Here is a 22,225-nt window from a genome sequence, read left to right as displayed (position 1 = left end):
ACGATCTCTTCCAGCACACACACTCCAGGCCGTGGCTCACCTGCTGCTGCTGGCTGCGCAGGTCTGTTATCTCCTTCTGATCCTCATCGTGGAGCCTCTTCATCTCCTCACAGGACTGCTGCAGGTGGTTGTGCTCCCTCACCAGCTGTGTGTTCTTCCTCTTCAGGGTATCCATGTCCTCCTTCAGCTGGGACTGGTCGCTCAGCAGCCGACTGTGCAACGTGCTGCCACGGCACACAAAAAACGCTCTTAGAGGCAAACTTGGAAGGACAAAGTCCTGGAGTAATTCATTTCAAGCATGAGTTTCCTACCAAGAAAGCAGGTCAAACTAACTCAAGTCTGCATATCAGTGTATTCCAAGCACCAGGAAAAAAAACAAAACCTGAAACAAACAGGGGCTTAAGTGTGAAAATACACAGACATACACAGCACCCTTAAACCTCATCAGAAGAGATGATGAATTTATGCCACCTGTCAATGTCACTTCACAGCCATTAAAAGCAGGCAGACAAACACAAATAGCATAATATTATGATTCCTGAGATAATAGCCATTATCCCACCGATCATTTCCACTTTGTCTTGAGCTCCTCATCTGAGCAGAAGCTAAACAAAACACACAGGAAAATGACAAATATCTCCTTGTGTGCTACTGTTTTAAAAACAAAAAACCTATCAAACTATAAAAAAAACTCCACAACCAAGAAAACCACACTATGTATGTTTCAACTACACTCAAGATAAAAATTTCCTCCAAAGTTCATTATGCCAGCTATAATTATGGAAGAAATACACTCTCACTTAAACAACTGAGAGGTACATGAGAAGGCTATTATTCAGATTAAAATTCAAGCTACAAGCCTAAAATTATACTAAACCAATGCTGAAAAAGAGCAGATAAGTCAACTGAATGTATTTTACTGCTACAGATCAAAAATTAAGTTTTAGATACTGACAAGGATTTCTATCATTGAAACAGAATGGTTCTACTTAAACTCTCATACTTGCTAGTGAATATGTATTTATATATAAATATGCAAATATGTATTTATATATAAAAATTTGTGTTCTAAGATATGTTGCATTTCTTCCTTATCAGGTTAAATACCAACGTTCCTGCACAGAGTGACCAAAGCATTAAAAAATTTTCACTAAAATTAGAACAACCTGTTAAAAAACAAAATGCATTTTCACAAATTATATCCCCACAATTAAGCATATGTAATCTTTACATGCAGATTACTACAATGCTGTCATTCAGATTTCAGTGCAAATGGTAAAGTCTTTAGAAAGCGAACTTTCTTTTAAAAAGAACACAGGGTTTTAGCAACTGCTGCAGGAGAAAATAACAGCTGAATTAAACCTGTTATAATTTAGATCATTACAACAGCTATTTCAATCTATTAAAAGAGAGTAAGAAATCCCACTCTCTTGGATTATATTCTGCTCTCTAGCCTGACAGTAAAACTGTTAGACTGCAACTTCAAATCAGTAATCAGGCTTTCTTTTCTGAGCCTATGAACACATTGGGGATTTCTTTCTCAAACGTCTAGAAGTAAAACAGGCAGTCCATACATAATCATTTCAAATGGGCCAGAAATGGTTTATCTGATGGATTTTATCCATCTTGAAATTGAAGTGGAAAAACAGCATTACAAAAATTAATTGATTACCACGTTCTAATGCTATTTGATAGAGCACAGAGTGGTAAACTCTTACCTTGCACAGCTTTACTAATACTTACTGATAAAAATCTGCCTCTTTTGCTGCTTCTTCACACCTTTTCAATGTCTTGGTGTGCTGGTTCTGCAGAGACTGTAGGTCTGACATAGCCTTCATACACTGAATCTTCAGTCTTTCATAATCATGATTTGGTTTTGGACTAGGCCTAGCATAGGAAAAGAATATGGGGTCAAACATCAGGTACTAAAGTGAACGGAAAGCCTGGGAAATTATTATCCAATTCAAAAATGCTATCACACAACTGTTGATACTTAGGTTATAATATGCATTAAATACTGACCAGTTCCCTTTAAGATGCAGCCACTAACAAAAAGTCACTGACTTGAATTTATATTAATTTTATATTGTGATGTATATACATCTCATAATGGAATGATTCTGTCTAATTATCACTGACATGGCCAAAATATACTGAACCTGCATGTCCCTCTCTTCTGAGCAACAACACTAGCACAGAACAGAACTTCCATTGATAAAAGAACAAGTCCATCACAGCACACTTGGCTTTCCTGGGCCACCACATTCAGCTGGCAGTGCCAAAGCCCAGACCTGCAGGGAGGGCAGGGCTGGAAGAAGCTGCCCAAGTCACTGGGTGTGAATGGAGACCTGGGCTTAACAAGGCTTCTCAAAGGCAGCATCAAGAGGACCTTGCCTTTAACTCCCTAGGAAGGACAGTTAGACTTCCTTCTAAAGTTGGAATACTCCATTGGAAGATAAAGGAATATTCCACTGGAAGAGAAAGACTTCCAATGGAATATCAAACACACACATCTGTACTGGCAGAGTTTGACCTGTTTGACCAAGTCATTGTGCTGAACTACAGACCTGTTTGTGTGCTATCGTATTAATTTAAGCTACTATAAATAATGGAAAAACATGTCAGAGTCTACCTCTACTTCTATAAGATAATTATTTGAACAAAATTTGGGTTTTAATTAATCTCCAACACAACATAATCGCCAACAAGAATTTTTTCAGTAAACAGAATAAAATAAAAGCCAAAACGCATCAAAATAAATTTTTTTACTCAAATTTCTTTTGGATGATTGGAAGAGCAATTTTCTAAAATAAGATATATGGTCAAGCAATTGACAGCATAGATTATGTCTAGAATGTACGGTACTTGCACATTATACCTTTTTTGGTAGATTAGAATTAATTAGATTTGTATATCATGCTAGAAAGTAAATTAGCAGGATTATATCTTCTTGCTTTGTAGTACTAAGCTTCTAAGAGACTCTGAATTTCTGAATTTAATTGTTCCTCCTCTGTACAGTCACAGGATTTTTTGCACCATTGAATTTTCCAGTTTCAAAATGAAGCTTCAGACATCTGTCCCTGTATCATCTCCTGAGTCTCTTATAACCCCACAGGCAATGAAGAAAAAAAACAAGCAAACTATCAAGAGAGGAAACTAATGCCTCCAAAAGAAAACTAATACTTTCTAATTCAACTCTGCTTGTTCTCGTATCAGATTTGCTCCATTGCTGCACAGATCACCCTTCTTCCCTCAAACCTTTTCCAAATGGCTTCTCTATAAGCACAACCTGAAAAGCCATCATAATTTTCTTTGCCTCATGCAAAAAACAGCAACATGGATTCTGGAACTGAAATGCAGCTGGCAAATGAATCAAACTGAAAATGGTTTTGCACTACTGAAGTGGTAACAGTTGTTAGAAAAATAATAATAATAAAATACCAAAACTTAAAAAAAGAAATGCCAGTCACATCTGGTTCACAGATTTTCTGTGGGTGTGTGTATGATATAAGGTACTTTTTGGCAACTCAGTTGTACATGGGTTGCTGAATAGTGAGGCCTTCAAATGTACTTCCTCCTTTTCTCCTTTCTCTAGAGAGGTGCTTCTGGGGAAAAACAAAAACTCCTTCCTCGATTAATAAACTCTACCAACAATCAAAATCCAAAATCACATAAAGCAACCAAATGTCAAATGTCAAGTCTTGTCTACAGGGGTGTCTTTTATGGTATTTTTAAATTCATTCTTGAGGGGTATCAAAAGCAGTATGTTACTCACACAGCATTACAGATATCACTGCAACTAGTGAAGGGTTATTCTTTTAAAGCAAAAATGTAGTTAGCACAAGTTAAACTTGATTTGAAATGTTTACACACTTGACATCAATCACTAAAACCCAAGTTATTGATTTAAATTAGACCTCAGGCAAAATTACTGAAAGTAGATACCATCTGTCCACCACAGTCTTAAATGACAGGATTAATTGGAGTACAGTTTAACTCTCAGCTGTGACATTAAGCTTACTGAGACCCTATTAACAGATGTTCGTATGAAACTATTAGGCCAGTCTGAAAGCTATGGTGAAACTTTTTCTAGAAGTATAAAATCCATCGTGTGTTTCATATGTTGCTGAAGTAACACTGACATTATTTTAAAAAAACCCAACCAACCAACCAACCACCCACAACTAAAATCAATCAACCAACACCCAAACCAAGATTAAAAAACCCAACTAACCACCTATAAACATATGGAGACCATGTAGGTAACTACACAAGTTAGCCAACCTACACAGGGAGGAAGGACCAGCAGTGCCACCAACAACATTCTGCATTCTACCTCATATACATGAAATAAAAACCACATGGATATCTGCGGCCATATGTTCCACACTGCTGCTCCAAGGCTTTATGTTTCAGCAAGGAAAACAGAAACGAAGAAGGAATATTGGTCAAAAGTCAAAAATCAAAACTGTTACAAGACAACAGTCCATTCCACTGCATGTAGTGGCTGACTGTTGTTTAAGCAAGAACACCAGAATTTTATGACAAAATGCCCCAGAAAATACTAAAAGTTACTATTTCAATAAAGGAGACGTATTGCTTTGTAAAGTATAACTTCGGAAGCACTTGTTCAAACATTAACAAAATTTAAAATGATAGTGTCAAAGGCCCAACTGTTTTTACTGATATTTGTACAAGAACTTCAAAAATCCTTCATGCTATAGTGGAATTACCCTGGCCATAAAATAAGGTCACAACAAGACTGACATTTACATATACCTGATGCTCACATAAAAGCTAATTCCAACCACAGGTCCAATTTTGTGGGCAATCCTACCTAACACCTTCTATTGTAATTGCAACAATTATAGATTACACACAAAACAGTCTCTTATGAAAGACAATTTTCAGGGAGTTTATTTGTGTTGTGGATCTCTTCTACTGTTACTATTGCACGAGTAATAAAAGCAGGTTTAAGTCTATAAAGTGCAACTTGAGCATGCTAAATTACTTGGTCAAATCTTCACCTAATCTGCAGCACACATACAGTCACTGTCAATCCACAGGCACAGCATGAGCAATCCTACTCCTGTCCAGCAGGATGGCACATGCTGATCTGATTCAGCACATCACAATCCACTGCTGTGCCTCCTCTGCCACTGCTCTAGACTTAGTCAACATTTGCTTTGGAAAACAGCTCTCTGTTTTGCAACCTCCTCATCCAGCACAGTCCAGACTGCAAATGTGCTGTGAGGTATTGTGAAGCATCCAAGGTGACGTGCCAAGGTCTGCCTCTGCACCACCTGTGTTTGGTACAGCCATAGTTACAGCAGCACACACAGCCAGGAAAATAAAGCCAGGGTAGTGAAAGTCGCCACCCACATCATCATCTCTCAGCTTTCACACTTTAGTATTAACGGTTTACCAAGTCTGGGGCTTTGACTCCTAGAGGGATGAAGATTAGTTTTACAGGAGGAAAGAATTCAAGAAGTAAAACAAATACCAGCAAGATTTCAAAACACATGTATGCAGATGGGAGCAGTAGCTGCTTTTACACTGAAGGAAGAGAACGTCAATAATAATCTTCATTCATTTCACACTCTTCAAATATTTGATTGTTTGGAAGCCAGCATTCTCCATCTAATACCTACTGTCCAGGGACTGCCCAAACACAAGGTTTACTTTGATGGGTTGTTCTGGAAGCTGTCAACATTCATGTTTTATACAACATACAAATCCTACACTGAAAGCAAAGGATTGATTTGAGAAAGAAAAAACTAGGGCAGGCTAAAGGACTGCTCATCAGAACTTTATTAATAGCATCCAGGATTATGCAGAAGATTATTGCAAACTATGAAATCCTCTATGCCTAAGCTCTAATAACTTCAAAGGAAAAATCCTTCTATTTAACTAACTGGAAGCTGAGCAGAAGATGTTGAAATTTGACAATCTTTTCCTTTCCCATCCCCACAATGCTTTGAAATGGTTACAGAGAACCTGATGCTCTTAAAGGAGCCCTCAGAACTCAAGGAGGGAAGAAGGGGGCATTAAGATGAGAAGCTACTGAATTTATAAAACCTCCAGATTCTCTCAATGCCAGTTCACTGGTTCAAATCTTAACCTTCTCACACAGACAAAAAATTTCCTTAACCACCTGACCTCATACAGACACAGATGATTAAGTAACAAACAACAATAACATTAAAGTTCAGAAAAGGTACACATGATGGCAACACCTCCCAGAAAAACTGTTCTTTGCTCTTATTTCAGATTCAGCGACATACAATTTTCCAAGGTTCTATACATGTAGAGGCAAAAAGTGCTCAGTGTATCCAGACACATTTGAATATCAGCAGATCTTCAACCCTTCAAAATGAACTAATTCTATTGCCTAACTTATACTTGGACTACTGTCTTCCTCATAACATGTCAGCCCCCAAACTAGAATGAGCTTGAGAAGTCTGCTGGCTGTTAAATGACTTAAAAAGCATGTTCATTGGAGGAGAATTCTTTATTCTCAACATATTTCTGCTACAAGTTCCCCAATGTATGTATACCAGAAAGCTGATCTTATAAAAAAACACTTACTCCACTCAGCAGAAATCCAAAACTCTCTCTTTGCAGAAGCATAGGAATAGCTGAGATTTTTTTCCTTTCCTCATTTCTGTTCTCCAGCCAAGTATTCTGAGCTATTTCCCTTTCTTCTCTCTTGTTTTCAAAACACCAAATACTTCATCCACTGTCCTCCCTTCTCTTCCTACAACAAAGCCCAGGAAGCCTAAGCAAATTCTTTGCTTTCTTTTCTCAACATAGAGATGAAACCTTCTCCCTTCAGTCCCACAGAAAAATTGCTGGACCAAGTGGGATAGGCACTAAACAGGAAGCTCTGAAACATGGATGTAGCCATCACACAAGGCTGCAAGTAGGTTATAGGCAACATGTACACACTGCGAGCTCCTTAATGCTTTCCAGGCAAGCAGGTGTCAAGGCACTTGAAAACACTACTAAAGACTAAATGAAAATGCTACATTTCCTTCCTGTTTACCTGCAGTCATCGAAGGTTGACCCAGGAGATGAAAGTGCAAGTTGCTTGCGCAGCTCATCCCTCTCTCGAGTCACCTGACGGAGCTGATATAAAATAGTCTCCAGCTTCTCACTCATTTGTCTCGTGTCTACCACAGGTGGTGGAGATGATGCTTTACCAGTCGTACCTGATGAAGAGAAATACTTGGCAGTGAGCAAATGCCTCTAAAGAACAATACAACTTCACCAAGGAAGTGAACACTGATGTTAAAAAATCCTGTATTTCTGTTTGCAGAATCCTGTTCAAAAATGAAGCAATTCATATAAGTTTTCATCAGTGAGTTGAAAGAATAATAACTCCAGTCAGATCCCATGCTAGTAGAAAAGCCCTGTGTTGCAAGTTCAGTTTGCATGGGTGGGTTCCTTGCTTATTCAGGAACTTACAAGCAGCTTGAAAGGCAAGGCAAGTTAGCAGTAAAAATTGCAAAGCCCTCAGAAACTCACATACTGATAGAAGTCAAGTTATTTGAAATGAAGAACAATGCCCATGCTTAACCGCCCGCGCCTTTCAAAAAAAAAAAAAACCAACCAGTAAAATGCACCCATATCAACTTATTCCAGAGATAGCAAAGAAACTGCTACAACACAGGGGCTCTTCTCTTTATAGCAGCACAGAAATACCATTCTGCCAGAATGGTATTTCTACAGAAAACATTTACTTTTAATGAAATTCTATGCTTTCATAGTTCACAATTTCTCAGTCTTGTACGTGAAGTCAAGGATTTCACTTAAAACGAATCATGAAAACTGGGCTTCATTTTTAACAACACGGGCTAACACAAGCACATAACAATCACTGCAACTGCACTACACATCAAATTTCCTCTAAGGGGCAGTCATACTTTAAAGTGCTTTGTGGGACTTTTTAATTCTCAGCTTTCCTAATATCAGAGCTGAACAATGATGTCTACTGTCTTCTCAGACAACTGTGAGAGCACAAGGCTGTCTCCTTCCCAAGAGAAGAGAGTCTGGTATATCACTTCCTAACAACTGCCGACAAGTAATTCAACTCTAATTTTAGTTCTCTTCATTTAAAATTAAGCTGCTAACGTAGTTTTGCTCACGTGCCTCTCAGACACATGAGAGCAGACTCAAAGATACAGGTCACAGATGTGAAAGTTAAAGGCTTAAACATATTCACGCGGTAATTTTCTACCTGAAAGAGAAATTTTAGAAATGCTTTGTAAAATTATACAACTGAAACAGGTTGCTGACATATGTATTAACTTGTTAGGATGTACTTTTATTAGGACTTTTTTAAAGTTAATTAAGCAACAACAAAATAGAAAAACAATGCTCTCCACTCATTGTCTTTTCAAAGAAAGAAACTCATAATTATTTCACTGGATCAAATGCTAATGAATTACAAGGACTGTTTTTTTATCCCTAAACCCAGTTCATGAAGGTATTGCAGAATGTAAAAATCCCCTCCAAATTTTCAGCAAAACTACCTGTGCTTTGAAGTTCCCACACCAAAATAACTGCAGCATCAGGACTATCCTATGTACAGAATCTACAATAAGAGGATCCCTGCTTTTATACCTTCCAGCTGCTACTGTAATGAATTTATGAGCACAGACTGTTCTTTTTAATCTAACTATTGCCTAATAATGTATGCAAATGCTCTAATAGCAAGCTGAAGAAATAAAAAATAGCAGAAAGAACATGTATTCTGGAAAAGACAAACTCATAACACTCTGAAGAATTCTCAATGCAGGCTGCTTTTCTTACTACTTTGTTTCACTCCTGCATCCAGATAAAGCCCCTGCATCCATGAGGACTGATTTCACACTTCTATAATGGAGTGATCCTTTCTTTTAGATGAGAAATATTCTACATGCTTTTATGTCAAGATACCAGTAATAATACACATGATACAGGGGATACAGACAATAAAAGAAGGAAATAACTAAGTAGATACACAAAGTCAGAACATGTATTCATTTGAAAGAGTCTAGACACATCAATGAAAAAGAAATTTCATAAACTAAATATAAAGGCAGACAAATCAAATTCAGGTACTGAAAAGTTGCATGGTCTTTGATAAATTCAGCAGCAACCTGCACATCATCTCACTTGAGCTGACACATCAGAGGATGTGTAACATGGAAAAATCCCCTTCTCATCCTTCCAGTGAGGTTCAAAAGCTTATGTCATCCTGGGGCTGTTTGCAAGCAAAACAGATGAACAGGATGCAAGAGGTCAAGAGGAAGGAGAGAATGAATCAGGAAGGCTGCTGTGCTTTCCAGGGAGGAAAGGGCACTGGAGGAACAATGTCCATCACTGCAAACCCAGCAGCATTCCCACGGACAATGTCTGCTACACAAGACCCAGACAGACACCCAATGGCTGCCCTGGGGATCTTTAAGCACAATAAAAACTGGCCAGAGATCTACCTCTGCTCTTCAGCCCCCTCTGACAGTTTTAACAGCATTCAAGTGACAATCTTCTTCAGGCAAGAACATTTGTGCACAGTCCCAAAACTGTGCCAAGAAAGAAAAGTCTGCTTTAAATAAAGACAGGCTAATTAGCCTTAGGAAAGAAGCTTTTTTCACAATTGTGAAACCATTTGTCTTAGTACCAAAAAGGGTTATTTTTCATTAACTTGTCAATTTTTACAAGTACATCAACAGATCCTTTCATCTCTAATGCAATGATACTTTTGACACAAAATATCAGCCACAAGATGTACACCTCTTAAGCGCTGTAGAAACACAGATCAATATAATGCAGTTCTTCCCACTCCTATGCTTCGAAGAAGACTCAAAATTTACCTCTGCTTCATTTCCTAACAGGCTTCCATTTTCAATAGTTGTACAAAAGTTCTTATAAAGCTTAAATCAGATTTCTGAATGCTTAAAAAATAAGCACGCACATTCAATAAAATCATTTTTCACCAGAAAAATTCCAGTCTTAGTTTCTTTTAAAGGAGCTTTTAGAGCTGGATGTTAAAATCCTTTTATTGCATGTGACATCTTGATGCAGCAGCAGGAAAGTGACCTATGCTTCCAGCTTCATATTCTTTTTCTACCTGACTACATATTTTACACAAAAGTACTTCCTTTTTGTACTTCAACCAGTCACATGGATCTTAAAATGCACAAGCCTGAAGGCTAAATCTCCATTATCCAAATTATGCCACCTTTCAGTAACTCACCTCCTTTCTCACACAGCCTGGATTTCTGAGAAGGCATTTGCTGCATGTCCTGCCAAGTGTAACCCATTCATCTGTTTCGATGAGCCTCACAACTCACTCCTGACATGAGCTGCACTTGGGTCCTGAGGACTCAGCTGCCTGGCCAGTCTCCAGGTGAGCAGCACTCACCGAGTCCTGGAGCAGCCCACAGCAGGGGTGTGTGGTGTGGGGAGAACACCCACAACGCCACACAGTCGCTAAGTCCTGAGCGTGCACCGACTTCATCCAAAGTGAGATTTTGCAGGATTTCCATCACAGGTTGTATAAAAGAAAAGCCTTAAAAACAGAAGCTGGAGCAATTGTATCTTCCCTATTATAGCCCAAATGCTGGACTCCACAGAAACCACAAAGATCCATTATTGTAGCACATACTGAATATAACTCTTGATGATTACTCTAATCAACAATGACTGAAGAGATAATATATCCACACAGAAACTACTGCTTAAGAAGTTAACTTCATATGTGGGGAATGGGTAGCATATTTTTGGAAGAATAACAGAACATTTTAACAGAAACAGGGCTGAAAAACTTAACCTGACAAAAGTGTACCATAATGGCAAATGAGTATGTTGAGATAAGAAAATGGGTACAAATGCATAAACAGCCAATTTTAAGAAATATCATTAACATACTTTGAGTTATAATAAACTTGGTCTTTGAGAAATAAACTTATATGACAAATTCAAGTAATTTGTCACACGCTAACAGAATACCTTAATTTTACAATGTTTTTTCTTCATAAATTTGTGCTCCTTCCTGCATGAAAACCAACAGGAGACTACTCATTGTACAGTCAAGTCTTTTCCATTGTTTTCTTTCATAAAAAAGAAAATGACAAGTGATAGTCAGGACATTATTTCTTCATGGTCTCATAAATCATGACAGAAAACGCTAAAAAATACTTGCAAGATGTATTGCAAGACATGATCAATGGAGTTTCTCCCCAAAGCTAGGGAAGATGTCAAGAGTAAAGACTTATGCCTGATGCAGGAAAACTGCATTCTAAAATATTTACTTTCTTTCACTAATTTATGAGCACTAGAAGAGGGTTACAATCTAAATTACATTCTAGTTATCATTTAGACACATTTCTTCAGATGTACCTTTTGAAGTGATCATGGAACAGCAGAGAGCACAGAACAGAAATGCATGCAGGTGAAATAAAACTTCAGAAAAAACAAGCAGCAGTACAGAGAGGAAAGCAAAATGAAAGGTAGAATAATGAACTGTAGAAATAGTTTCATCTCATGGACAGAAAACCTAACAGATTATGAAAGCAGTGACAATCATGTAACATGCAACGACAAAAGGATGGGTAGCATTTCAGTATATTGTTTTAATTCAGAATGCAAAAACCTAAACAAAGCCAGCAGCATCTAAAACAAACTTTCAGCTTCAATAAATTTAAGACTATAGAAAGAACTGAACAGTGGTTCTAGAAAGGTCAGCATGAAAAAAAAACCTACAAACTAATAAAAACAGCAGAGGAGATGGGGGGCAGTGGGGGAAAGGCAGACACATCAGTTTGAGAAGTCCTTACAGAATTTTGCTGAGCTGAAATACAACTTGGAGTAAAATCTGTTACTGTGACCAAGGCATATACAGCTGAAGTTTCTGGGTTTGAATTTACAGCAGTTCCCTGGCTCAAATCCCACCTCTGTCAGGCTTAAAAGTGTGTACTGAAAATATAACCCACACTGAAGGGTCCACACTGAACCCAAAGGGGACAGTGACAATGGCCAGCAGCTGCACACCAACCAAAGGGATGAGACTCCTCCAGCACTCCATCCTTTACATCATCTCCTGTAGGAATTGTGAGCACTGACTCACCACATCAACTTCACAGCTCCAAAAGAAAACCACTGTCACCAAAAGGATTTCCTAAATGTACAGACTGATAAAGGGTCTCAAGGAGCAGTGAAAGACACCATGCTCCAGAGGTGCTGTCTAGAGTGCAGGGGATGAGCATTCACATGCACTACTTCCATTCACATCATGGAGGCCAACCAAATCTTCAAAAACTACCATATAGAGCTGCCAAATGTTAAGAAGATCCTATAACAAGCAAAAAACCATGAAGTGATCAGCTCTATTAATAGTTGTTCTCTCACCACAAAATCCCCACTGTCCCTTCTTCAAGACTGCATCAGTATAAATGAGCAAAGACAATTTTTTTTTTGTTTTTGTTTGTTTTGAAAACAGGGCATGATGTCCATGGAGTACACTCAAATACCTTTGATGAGAAAGAAGTTGAGAGAACCCTGTGCATAACTAATATCAGACTGCAGCTGCCTGAAAATGGACACCAAAGAACACAGCAGTAACACACTAAAGCAATTCAGAACGTTTATTACTTAAGACGAGATGTTTATTAATAAGCACACTAAAAATCACCTAGAAATTAAGGATCAATCCTAGAGACAGTTACATGATTTGCAAAACAGTAAAACCACAGAGTGAAGTTTACTTAAGTGCATCAAAGTGTTTATTTCCAAGTTGAAAGTCTTGTTTCCAGCAAACTAAACAGGTAGTTTACTATGAAGGAAATAAATCTAGATTAAGAGTTTTAATCCAATCACTGCTACCAAACTTCACAGGAAAACAACTTCTGAACAGAAAGAGTGATGGGTGAGGAGGCAGGACATGAAAGGCAATTACTGCTGTACAGAAAAGAAGTATGATGTGGTATCCTGATAGTGTTCCTAGTACCTCTCCTTACTCATTCATGGCCTTTCAATAAGTGTAATATTGTCACTTTTTCCTTGGTGTTAACTGTTAAGGTGTCTTCAGCAAATACAAACTTGGTGTCAGTAAAAAAAAAAAAAAAAAAGGCAAGAAGTACAATGAGAGACTACTATAGGCTGACAGGGAAAATAAACAATTACTTCAGACAAGGATAGAGTGTTTATTTTAGACTAAAAGAGCATCATAAGCCACACCTGCAACTGAACAGTTTCTGTGAATAGTGAAAACAATTACTTTGTTACATCCAGCTGTAGAAAGTATGAAGCAATAAACTGAAATCACAACAACATGAAAGGACACTTGTCAAAATGGCCAACATGAAAATGCAGAGTGAAAGACTAACATTGTTGGGAAGGAATCTGATGGGAGGGTAGGAATGTTTGCTTTGGACTAACAATTAAGACTCTCAGATTAAGCAACTTGAAATGCAATTAGTGAAAAACTATCTGTAAATAGCCTGTCAGGCTGATAAGCTAAACAAGTGTTAAGCAGGAAGTACTGCCAGTTGTAGTTAAAGTTGGACAACTTGGTGGAGACAGATGTATGACCACCGGATGGCTGCAAGGAAAGGCATAAAACTGTAGAGCCAGTGGTGGTGCTCATGACAGATTGCCGTCCATAGCATGGGGCTTCAAACCAGATAATCTTCAATGTCCCTCCAACCCAAACCATTCTACAATTCTATGTAAGCTCCCATAGCAAAATGTAGCACAGTGATATGAACAGAGTAAGAAGAAACACTTGGGAAGAAAAAGATGATATACCATTTGCAAAGAAATGAACAGCTGGAAAAGTAATAGTTTGTTAGAAGAGAAAGGTGCTAATATGCAATGTGGAATGAAGAGGCTACAAGATTGACAGCTATAATCAAAACAATGCAAAGAGGTCTGGCTGTGGAAAGAAGAAATTTATACATGTGAAAAGATGGAAGGACTTTTCTACTCCAAAATTCATTTGATTAGGAACTCAGTACACTTGAAAAGAATGGAAGAGTATGCAGTGCCTTTCTGTTAAAAACTCATTACAAAAACTATTACAGAGAATCCTCTCAGAGTCAACCTGTTGCCTGCACACAAGCTGCTGTGTTCCATTAAAAACCATTTCCTAAAACCAAACCAGAACAAAACCTAAACATCTGTGCATTGGGGATGGGAGGAAAAGCACTAAAGAAAAACTCTGAAGCTTCATTATGGTACCAGGATAGGTTAAAAATGGCTTGATACTAGAAACCACAATCCTATGATGGCATCAAATGTCAAATTATTAAGTGCACTATACAAACTGAAATTTTAAAAAAATTTTTTAAAAGGGGTCTTGATTCTGTGTTCTACTCCTCTCTGCTATCATGACTGGTCAAGTGGAGACTTGCCAGGGACTGTCACATAGAAACCAGTAACACAGCCCTATCCAATTCCTCAGTGACACTGTTGTTCCGTGCTTGGCGCGACAGGCACCAAATCTCCATAAATAATTGTTCTGATATCAGAGACACAGGACTATAGTTCTCTTCAGAGAGTTTGCTGATCACAGGGAGTGGGCAGATGAAGGACGCTTTTATTTACACACAAAAAACTTTGTCATCGACCAAGAGCAAAAAGAAAGGATATACAGAGAAAGACCATGACAATTTAATGAGGATTTGTTCCTTTGAGGGAGGAAAGCTGGGGCTGACAGACGGTGGTGGTACTATACCATCACAGCAGTTTATATTGTACCTCTTTTGGAAATAAACCATGAGTATGTGCTCACCATACCATCAAAACAACCTGTTTTACACACACAGCATGAATTTTATTAACACATCAGAAAGAAATGGAAGCAAGCAAAAGAGAAAAAAAAAATATTGCCATCTAAATTAATTCTGAACAATAAAGAAAACACACAAGAAAAACCTGCTGTCACTCCGCATTTTTATTTACATACTGATACAAGAACTGGCTTCCACTCAATTGCTTATGCTATCACATGCACACGAGGATGGAAGTTCATTCTTGCATCCCTCATGCTCTGCAAGCCCCACAGAGACAGGGAAAGAGAAAAAATGCTCTGATGACAACAGTACTCGGAATAGACTGGCCCTAAGCTTATCTCTGAGTCACATTATGAAATTGCATCATTCCTTGCTCTGCTTTTATATTGACCTTACTGAAGACTAAGAGAACTCCAGAATATGCATTTGTTCCCCATACAGAAGCTGCTGGATAACTGTTAGTTCATCTGTGCTGCTGCTCTCCATGCTGGTTGCACTCTTGGCTTTTAGTGAGAGAATCAGAACTACAAACACATCCAAGACTTGAGTGCATCATGGCTTTATATAGTGATCAAAAGATGTAGTCTTATCTTTCCTCCTTTCAAAATACTAACACTATTCTTTATTTATTGGATTGACACCATGTTCTCAGAACTATCTTCTAACAACATTAGTTCTATTTAAGATTTCTTCTTAGATCAGAGTCTTTTTCTGGAAAATAAGTCCATTGTTATATACCATAGCTTCATAAATTAGCTCAAACTAAGGATAGCTGTAAAATGTATAGCAGCATCTCCATTTCACAACTTCCTGACTTATTTGGAAGTATTTCAGAAAAAGATAATTTAATTAAAAATGCTGGCAGCAGAACCATCTCTAACAATGGCTAGGGTAATTAAGGTTTGGGAAGAAAAAACAAAGCACATGGACATATGAGTCTCTAGCTACATTTAGGAACCAAGGAGTCTAAAGATTACATATGAAAGATGGTATTACCTCTTCTAATTAGACTGTACTAAGCTTAATTATCTGAAGATTTATGTGAGTGTACTTCGTAGCCCCAAAACCTTTGTCATTTCCCCTCAAAAGTCAAAGTGCCCATCTGTTTCTGAGCTGTTCAACAAACAGAACCAAAGTATTAATTTTAAACCAGTGTTTTGAACACAGCTATAATAAAATAGATCCCTTATCTTTGCTGTGAGGAAGGTCTGTGTGAGTGAGGAACTAAAAATACACCTTTATATATGTGTGTATGCACATATAACTACCGATGTCAAACTGAACATATTCAAAAGCTTGCACTGTCTCCAGAGCATGACCTATTTACCTCTCTCTCTGATGCATTCATTTCATAGGTTAAACCTACTATTTCTACTGCAGAGAATTACCTTTGTGAAAATTATTTCAGTGAGATGGGACAGAGTAGGGAGGAAGATGCATGCCAAATTCTTCAAATGCTACAGCACCTCAGTATTTGCTAGGATTCCATTCAAACTAGTCATATGAAGCCTTAGGGGAGCTGGCATGCAGGCAGATTTAGATATGATGGTTTGTCATTCAATAAATCCGTCAGTATTAAAATAATCCTTGAAGTGACTTGCAAAGATGTCTATTAGTATATGTCAGTTATTAAGCAATTTTGCTATTGATAATGGATCACAAAAAATACTGTCTCTTGCAGAACAAGACGTGAGGGTGAGAAAACAGTTGGAGCAAAAATCCAACTCATTAATAACAAGTCTATAATCACACCGTAAAATAAATATGCCAGTTTCAAACAAAGAACTCTCCTCGCTGTTAATCTCTTAAATATTAAATACCAAACACTCAATAAATTGAATAAAATAAAATTATGGATAACAGCAGATCACCATTTTTGTTTAATAGCAGGGCACTTAATTTTCAGGTCACAAAACTTCTATCACTGCAAACTCCAAAGACACATTAATTCTGAGGACAGCCTCTTATGTCAAATGCACAGATCCAAATTCAGCATCAACTTCAGGATCTTAAAATATGAACAAAACAGTTTGTGGGAAGTAACATAAAATTAAAAAAAATTATGATTTAAATGTGCCACTCCTTTTTAAAATTAAGAACATGGAATTAGACAGTACCACCTGCATTTCTCCTATCTCAGCCATCACTTCATCCAATTATCCTACAAACTTACTAGATTTCATTTTAGAATAACCTTCTTTGCAAGATGCCTTTCTGATCGTCCTAAAAATTTAGGAACTGTTTTCTATTACCAGTCCCCAGTTTACTTTCAGCAAATGAAACCTACCCTTCCTTCAGGCACTAGCACACAAGTGTGGTCTTGATTAAAATCAAACTAACGTGTCACAGCTTCCGGTATTTTCAGTAAATACTTCATTCAGGCCTAAAATCTTGTTCCTGCTTGCTGGAGTTAAAAGTTCAACTCAATGACTGCAACAGATGTCTACCCACATCCTTAAAAAGACAACTGACTTGACTGGTGCTGTCAGGGAACTCTACAGATGTCTGACACAACACTGGAACTTTAAATATGCAAGAGACTGCATTCCCTATCCAGGGCAAATGACTTCTACACGGATTTCACAATTGAAGGTATTTCTAAAAGTAAAGATGAGGAAAATTGACAGTTAACAGAGCTGCTCCAAGAGCATCTTGTGGACAAAACACCTCTAATAATGTTTCTCATACCTCCATTTTTTTTCCTGAGTATTTAGTCTTTCCCAATGATTTTAAAAACAGAGAAAATGAAGCAATTAGTTGAACACAGGGAAAAAAATGCTACAGCTTTTAGCCACTGTCAAAGGTTTATAAGGCTATGACCTTGGCTAACATAATTCATAACTTCTATGTTGCTTTTGACTCTGACCACAATTTTCACATCTACATAAATACATACATAGACATGCTTAAACATATTCTCAAAAGCCCAGACTTATGTAAACAAAATGTTGCCATTTCTACATCATTTTCCAAGGTAACACAAAGCATACTTAGATCATTTGATATATCCAAATGTAACACATTTTACATGCAGCAACTGCAGGCAGCAATGAAAAGGCTCAGCTTGCACTGCACAAAAGTACACTTGTTCCTGGTGAAGATGGATGGTTACATCCTATAGTTCAACTTTGATTTTATGACCACAATCTCTCTTCCCTTCCCAGAGGCAACCTTAAAAAGTTGTTCTCTCAGTTTCCAAAGACACACCCATCAAGTTCTTAGGTTAATACTTTACTCACCAATGCTGCTCAGAGAACTGCTGCTTTCAGAGTCAGAAGGCATTATGGACAGCACACTGTAAGTAGACCCTAGAATCAGGAAAATAAAAATAATATTACTACTTCTCCCCCTTTTCCTCTCTCCAAACAAAGCTATGATTCATTTCCTTGATATTGCAGATGCCAAATAAATTAACTAAAATGACTAAAATTATTCAAATTACTAAATTAGAGAGAACACACATGACTGAAACAAAAATCTAACAGGCAAAGTATAACTGCTAAATGAACACTTCACTGTGCACTTCTTGTGGTAGGAAACCATTTTTTCTATGATAATATGGTAAGAAGGAGTTCAGCAAAATATTAAATAAATCAGTTATTTCAGACAGACTGAAAACAGAGTTTCAAGTCTATTATAGAAGATTAGGAGTGATACTTGTGACAACAGTGGCAATCTATTTTGGTTTCTCATGTCTTTACATATACCAACTCCTAATTCATTGTGTAACTAATTCGTATTCTTCTTCTCAAACCTCACTCTAAATTAAATATTTCATTTGTAAATTTTTAAATAAAATTTGCTTACATCCACTTACAACTTTCAGTATCTGGTCTTAAAAGCAAGGACCCATAAAGCAAGTTCTCACGTATTAATAGACCACTAGACAGTGAAGCTTTTCATTTTAGCTATTTTACAAGTATGCTAGATTTTATTTACCAGAAGAACTAGAAGGACAGGTCCTAGTTCAAAACATTAACTAAACAGCTCCACCATCTCTCACAGACAGGATAAACACACCATAGTAAAGACAGGCAATGATTATGTACAAAAGCCATTAAATCCAGGCTATTTTCAGCACTCGCCAGGATGCAAGAGCTGTGCTCACAACATCCAAGCCCTAAGGTCATTTCAATACTTCCAGCAGCTTGCTTTCCTAGAGTCTCCCCTTCTTATATTCCAATATTTCTTTCTTCAAGTTTCTTGGAAATTAAGAAATAAAAGCTGAGAAGCAGCAGAAATAAATGCATGGAATAGACTGAAGGAAGGCTAGGCTAGAAAATAATTATGAAATAAGGTTTTGTTCATCTCCTCTGCTTCGTACTAGAGAAAAGCATGACATATTAACTACTGTGGTGTTAGAGGAATCAAAGACAAGATGTGATAAAATAATTCTACTAACACAAGTAACAACAGAAAACTCAATTTAAAAAAAAATTGAAGCAAGAATAATTGCATCTTGATGTAGACTGTTTAATCTCACAAATCTCTATGAAAAATTATTTTAAATATATCAGTTACAAATAATTCTCTTCATTGTAGGGAATATAATTTTTTTTGTTTTGTCCAAATTTTTAAACAAAATACAACGAGTACATCACTAACAAACTGTCTGGCTTCAGAAAAAAATCTGCTGCATATTTGCTTCTATTTCAGACATTTTCAAATAATAATTTAAGCTGTATTCCTATTTAATGAAAGCTTATTAAAAGCTAAATAATTTCCACATTAGTTATACTTAAACTCCTTGCATATTCTAAACTCATATGACTTGCAGTATTTCTTGCAGTCTGGACCTAGACTGATTAGCATCACAAGTTGAAAAAAACAAATCAATATATTAAACAGTGGAGGACATCTTTATGACAGACCACACGTATTGAGATTGTATCAAAACTGCGTGGGACTCAGTCACAACAAAATCTTGTGCCAGGAAGTGACACTTAATTATGCTCAGCAATTGAAGGCAAAATTGCCCAGTTCCTCTAAAAGATTACATAGGAGTTCCACACCTAAAGAATCTTGTCGTAATTGTTAGCTGCTTTTGCTTTTAAGAGTGAAGAAATATAACTCAAAACCTCATCATCTTAACTGATCTTCATTTTATGTATCTTGAAGACACTGATCCTCTTTGTATTCCTGTCCTGTATTACAAGCCAGAGGCAGGACTTAAGTTAAATTCTGCTCTCTCGAATGGACAGAAAAGTTTTGTGAAGCTGACTTCATCAATGGAGAAATATAACTCTGGTATGCATGGCATGCCATCAAAAAAACCTAAAATTCTGAAGAGGGGAGGAATCATCTGACCCATTCCTAATTCCTCAGTTGCAATAACAACAACAATCTAGTCACATTGACTGGTTTTGTTTTGTTTTTAAATTGCACAGGTACAAGTTCATTATTTGTAGCAAGTGCCACCTTTGTCATTAGAAGTGGTATTAGTAAGCATCAGAAACAACAACCAGAGGTCTCTACACAGCTGTCACAATATTAAAATTCATCTTAAGGTACTGTACTGACACACATCCTTGTATTAAAACCAGGCTAAAGTGGCAGTGTGCTTGGCATATTTTGCTTGATAACTAGCAATATAACATTAGTACCTGCAAATGCTGCAAGAAACATTTCCCCATTCATTATGATGCCTCCTCGCATAAATGAAAACGCACAAAATCAACACAACAGCAATTTAGATACAGGTTAAAAAAAAAAAGAAAAGAAAGGCAGAGGTCAGTTTCTACAACCAAATGCACTAGAACATCCTGTTTATTTGAAAGCTGCACAACCACAGTATTCTAATTAATTTGTTGAAAACTCACCTTCCCCCAAAAGAATTTTCCACTTTATTTCCTATTCTTAATGTTTTCTGACTGTCCATCTTGTCAAATTGCACCAAAAGAAAGTAAGATCTGAACACTAAACCCAATAAGAAAGCATAAATACTTTCTTAGATAAACGTTCAAAGTGCTTCACACCTAGTCCACATGCCTTTCACCACACTTTTCCAAATAGTTCACTTCAGTATTCACTTTGCATACTGAAATGCCCCAGTGGTAAAACTTGCTACATTCAATTTCAATTCACTGATTTATAATAATTGCTGACAGGTTCCTAAAGTTCAAAACTACACCTTGCAATGACGGGATTCTGAGAAACACAGTAGAACCTATACCTACTTGAAAACAGAAATAAGAAAAAACCCCAAACTCAATAACTACATCAACAAGAAAACCCCAAAAAGCACAAGCTCACCAAAAACTAAACATATCTACTAAAGATACACATTCATCTGCTGAGGGAAAATACATAACCATCCTGTCTTGACATGGCAGACTTGCTTTCTCTTTTACTTATCCAGACATAAGCTTTGGATCAGTTCCTGGCTGTATTAAACAGCTTTGGCAGAGCACAGGGATTTAGAAACTGCTACAGTATATACTTGAGAATCTTAAGAATCTCATTTCCTTCTATTTTCAACAACTAGAGCAAGTCAAATTTCTTTAAGTTATTACTGCCTTTATTAATCAGATTACAGGAAGGCCACTTAAGAACCTGCAAATTCAGGAAAGGAACTTGTTGCTTAAGTATGGAAGCCACCTCCAGGGACAACAAAGAACTGTGCTCCAATTTGCCTTCATCTTTCACACAACAGCCACACAGAAAGAGTGACATGTATTTTCCTTGCTACGAAAGACAATGATGGAGGAAATAGGAAAAAAAAAAAACAACCAGAGAAGAGTTACACATCCTGAGAAGATAGCAACTGTCTAAACCAGCAATATCCTCATCAGCAGTATCAAATGAAGACGGGTAGAATTAAACTAGTCATACAAAATGGAAACATAGTATTTCTCTCTTCTGTCTTTTTCACTTCTGAATTGTGAAACACCATGTAACACTGGACATGACCTGTTCTTAAAGGAGAAAATAAAAAAAGCCAAGTCAGCTAATCTCCAAATAATGTCTCCAAAATAAGCTTGCACTTGGAAACTTATGTAAAAAAGTAGTAAAAAGGATCAAGTATGATACCTTCTGGGATATTTCTGAATGACTTGTGAGGAAAAATACAGTGTTCAGTTTAAGGGAACTAAACTGTCAACTGCCAGTACTACATAGAAACTTCTCATCCTCCTCCATACAAATACACAATCTTTGTTCATAGCTCTAAAGCTTAGTGTATCCAAGGGGACTGGAGTGGCCAAAGAAGGGACATGGATTTACCTTTCCCAAACTCATTGCACATATGCTTTCAATCCTCTAATTATCCCCCCTCCCAGCCCTTATCTACAATTCGACTAAAAGAAAGCTATTTCATCTTCCAAGCTTCATTATATGAAGTAAACTGTGTCACAATAGTTCCTCTCTCTCTGATAAACACCCTCAGCACAGGGCAAAGAGACAAATACACTAAACCTGCTTCAGTGCGTGAAGAACAAGGGGATTCATTC

General features: G+C 37.2%; 1 protein-coding gene across 4 annotated transcripts in view; it reads right to left on the bottom strand.

Annotated features, from left to right (window-relative positions):
- Positions 1-22,225, bottom strand: part of DLG5 (discs large MAGUK scaffold protein 5) — a 96,286-nt gene that overhangs the window by 42,923 nt on the left and 31,138 nt on the right. For all 4 annotated transcript variants that reach the window (XM_064430340.1, XM_064430341.1, XM_064430342.1 and 1 more), the window contains exons 2-5: positions 18,017-18,085; positions 7,046-7,211; positions 1,744-1,887; positions 41-224 (exon numbers count right to left, since the gene is read on the bottom strand). In XM_064430340.1, the coding sequence (XP_064286410.1) occupies positions 41-224; positions 1,744-1,887; positions 7,046-7,211; positions 18,017-18,085 (563 nt within the window). The remainder of the gene's footprint in view (positions 1-40; positions 225-1,743; positions 1,888-7,045; positions 7,212-18,016; positions 18,086-22,225) is intronic.

Source organism: Passer domesticus, chromosome 8 (assembly GCF_036417665.1).
Source record: "Passer domesticus isolate bPasDom1 chromosome 8, bPasDom1.hap1, whole genome shotgun sequence".
NCBI classification, from domain to species: Eukaryota; Metazoa; Chordata; class Aves; order Passeriformes; family Passeridae; genus Passer; species Passer domesticus.
The sequence above is the reverse complement of the archived record's forward strand: the minus strand, read 5'-3'. Positions and strand labels throughout refer to the sequence as shown.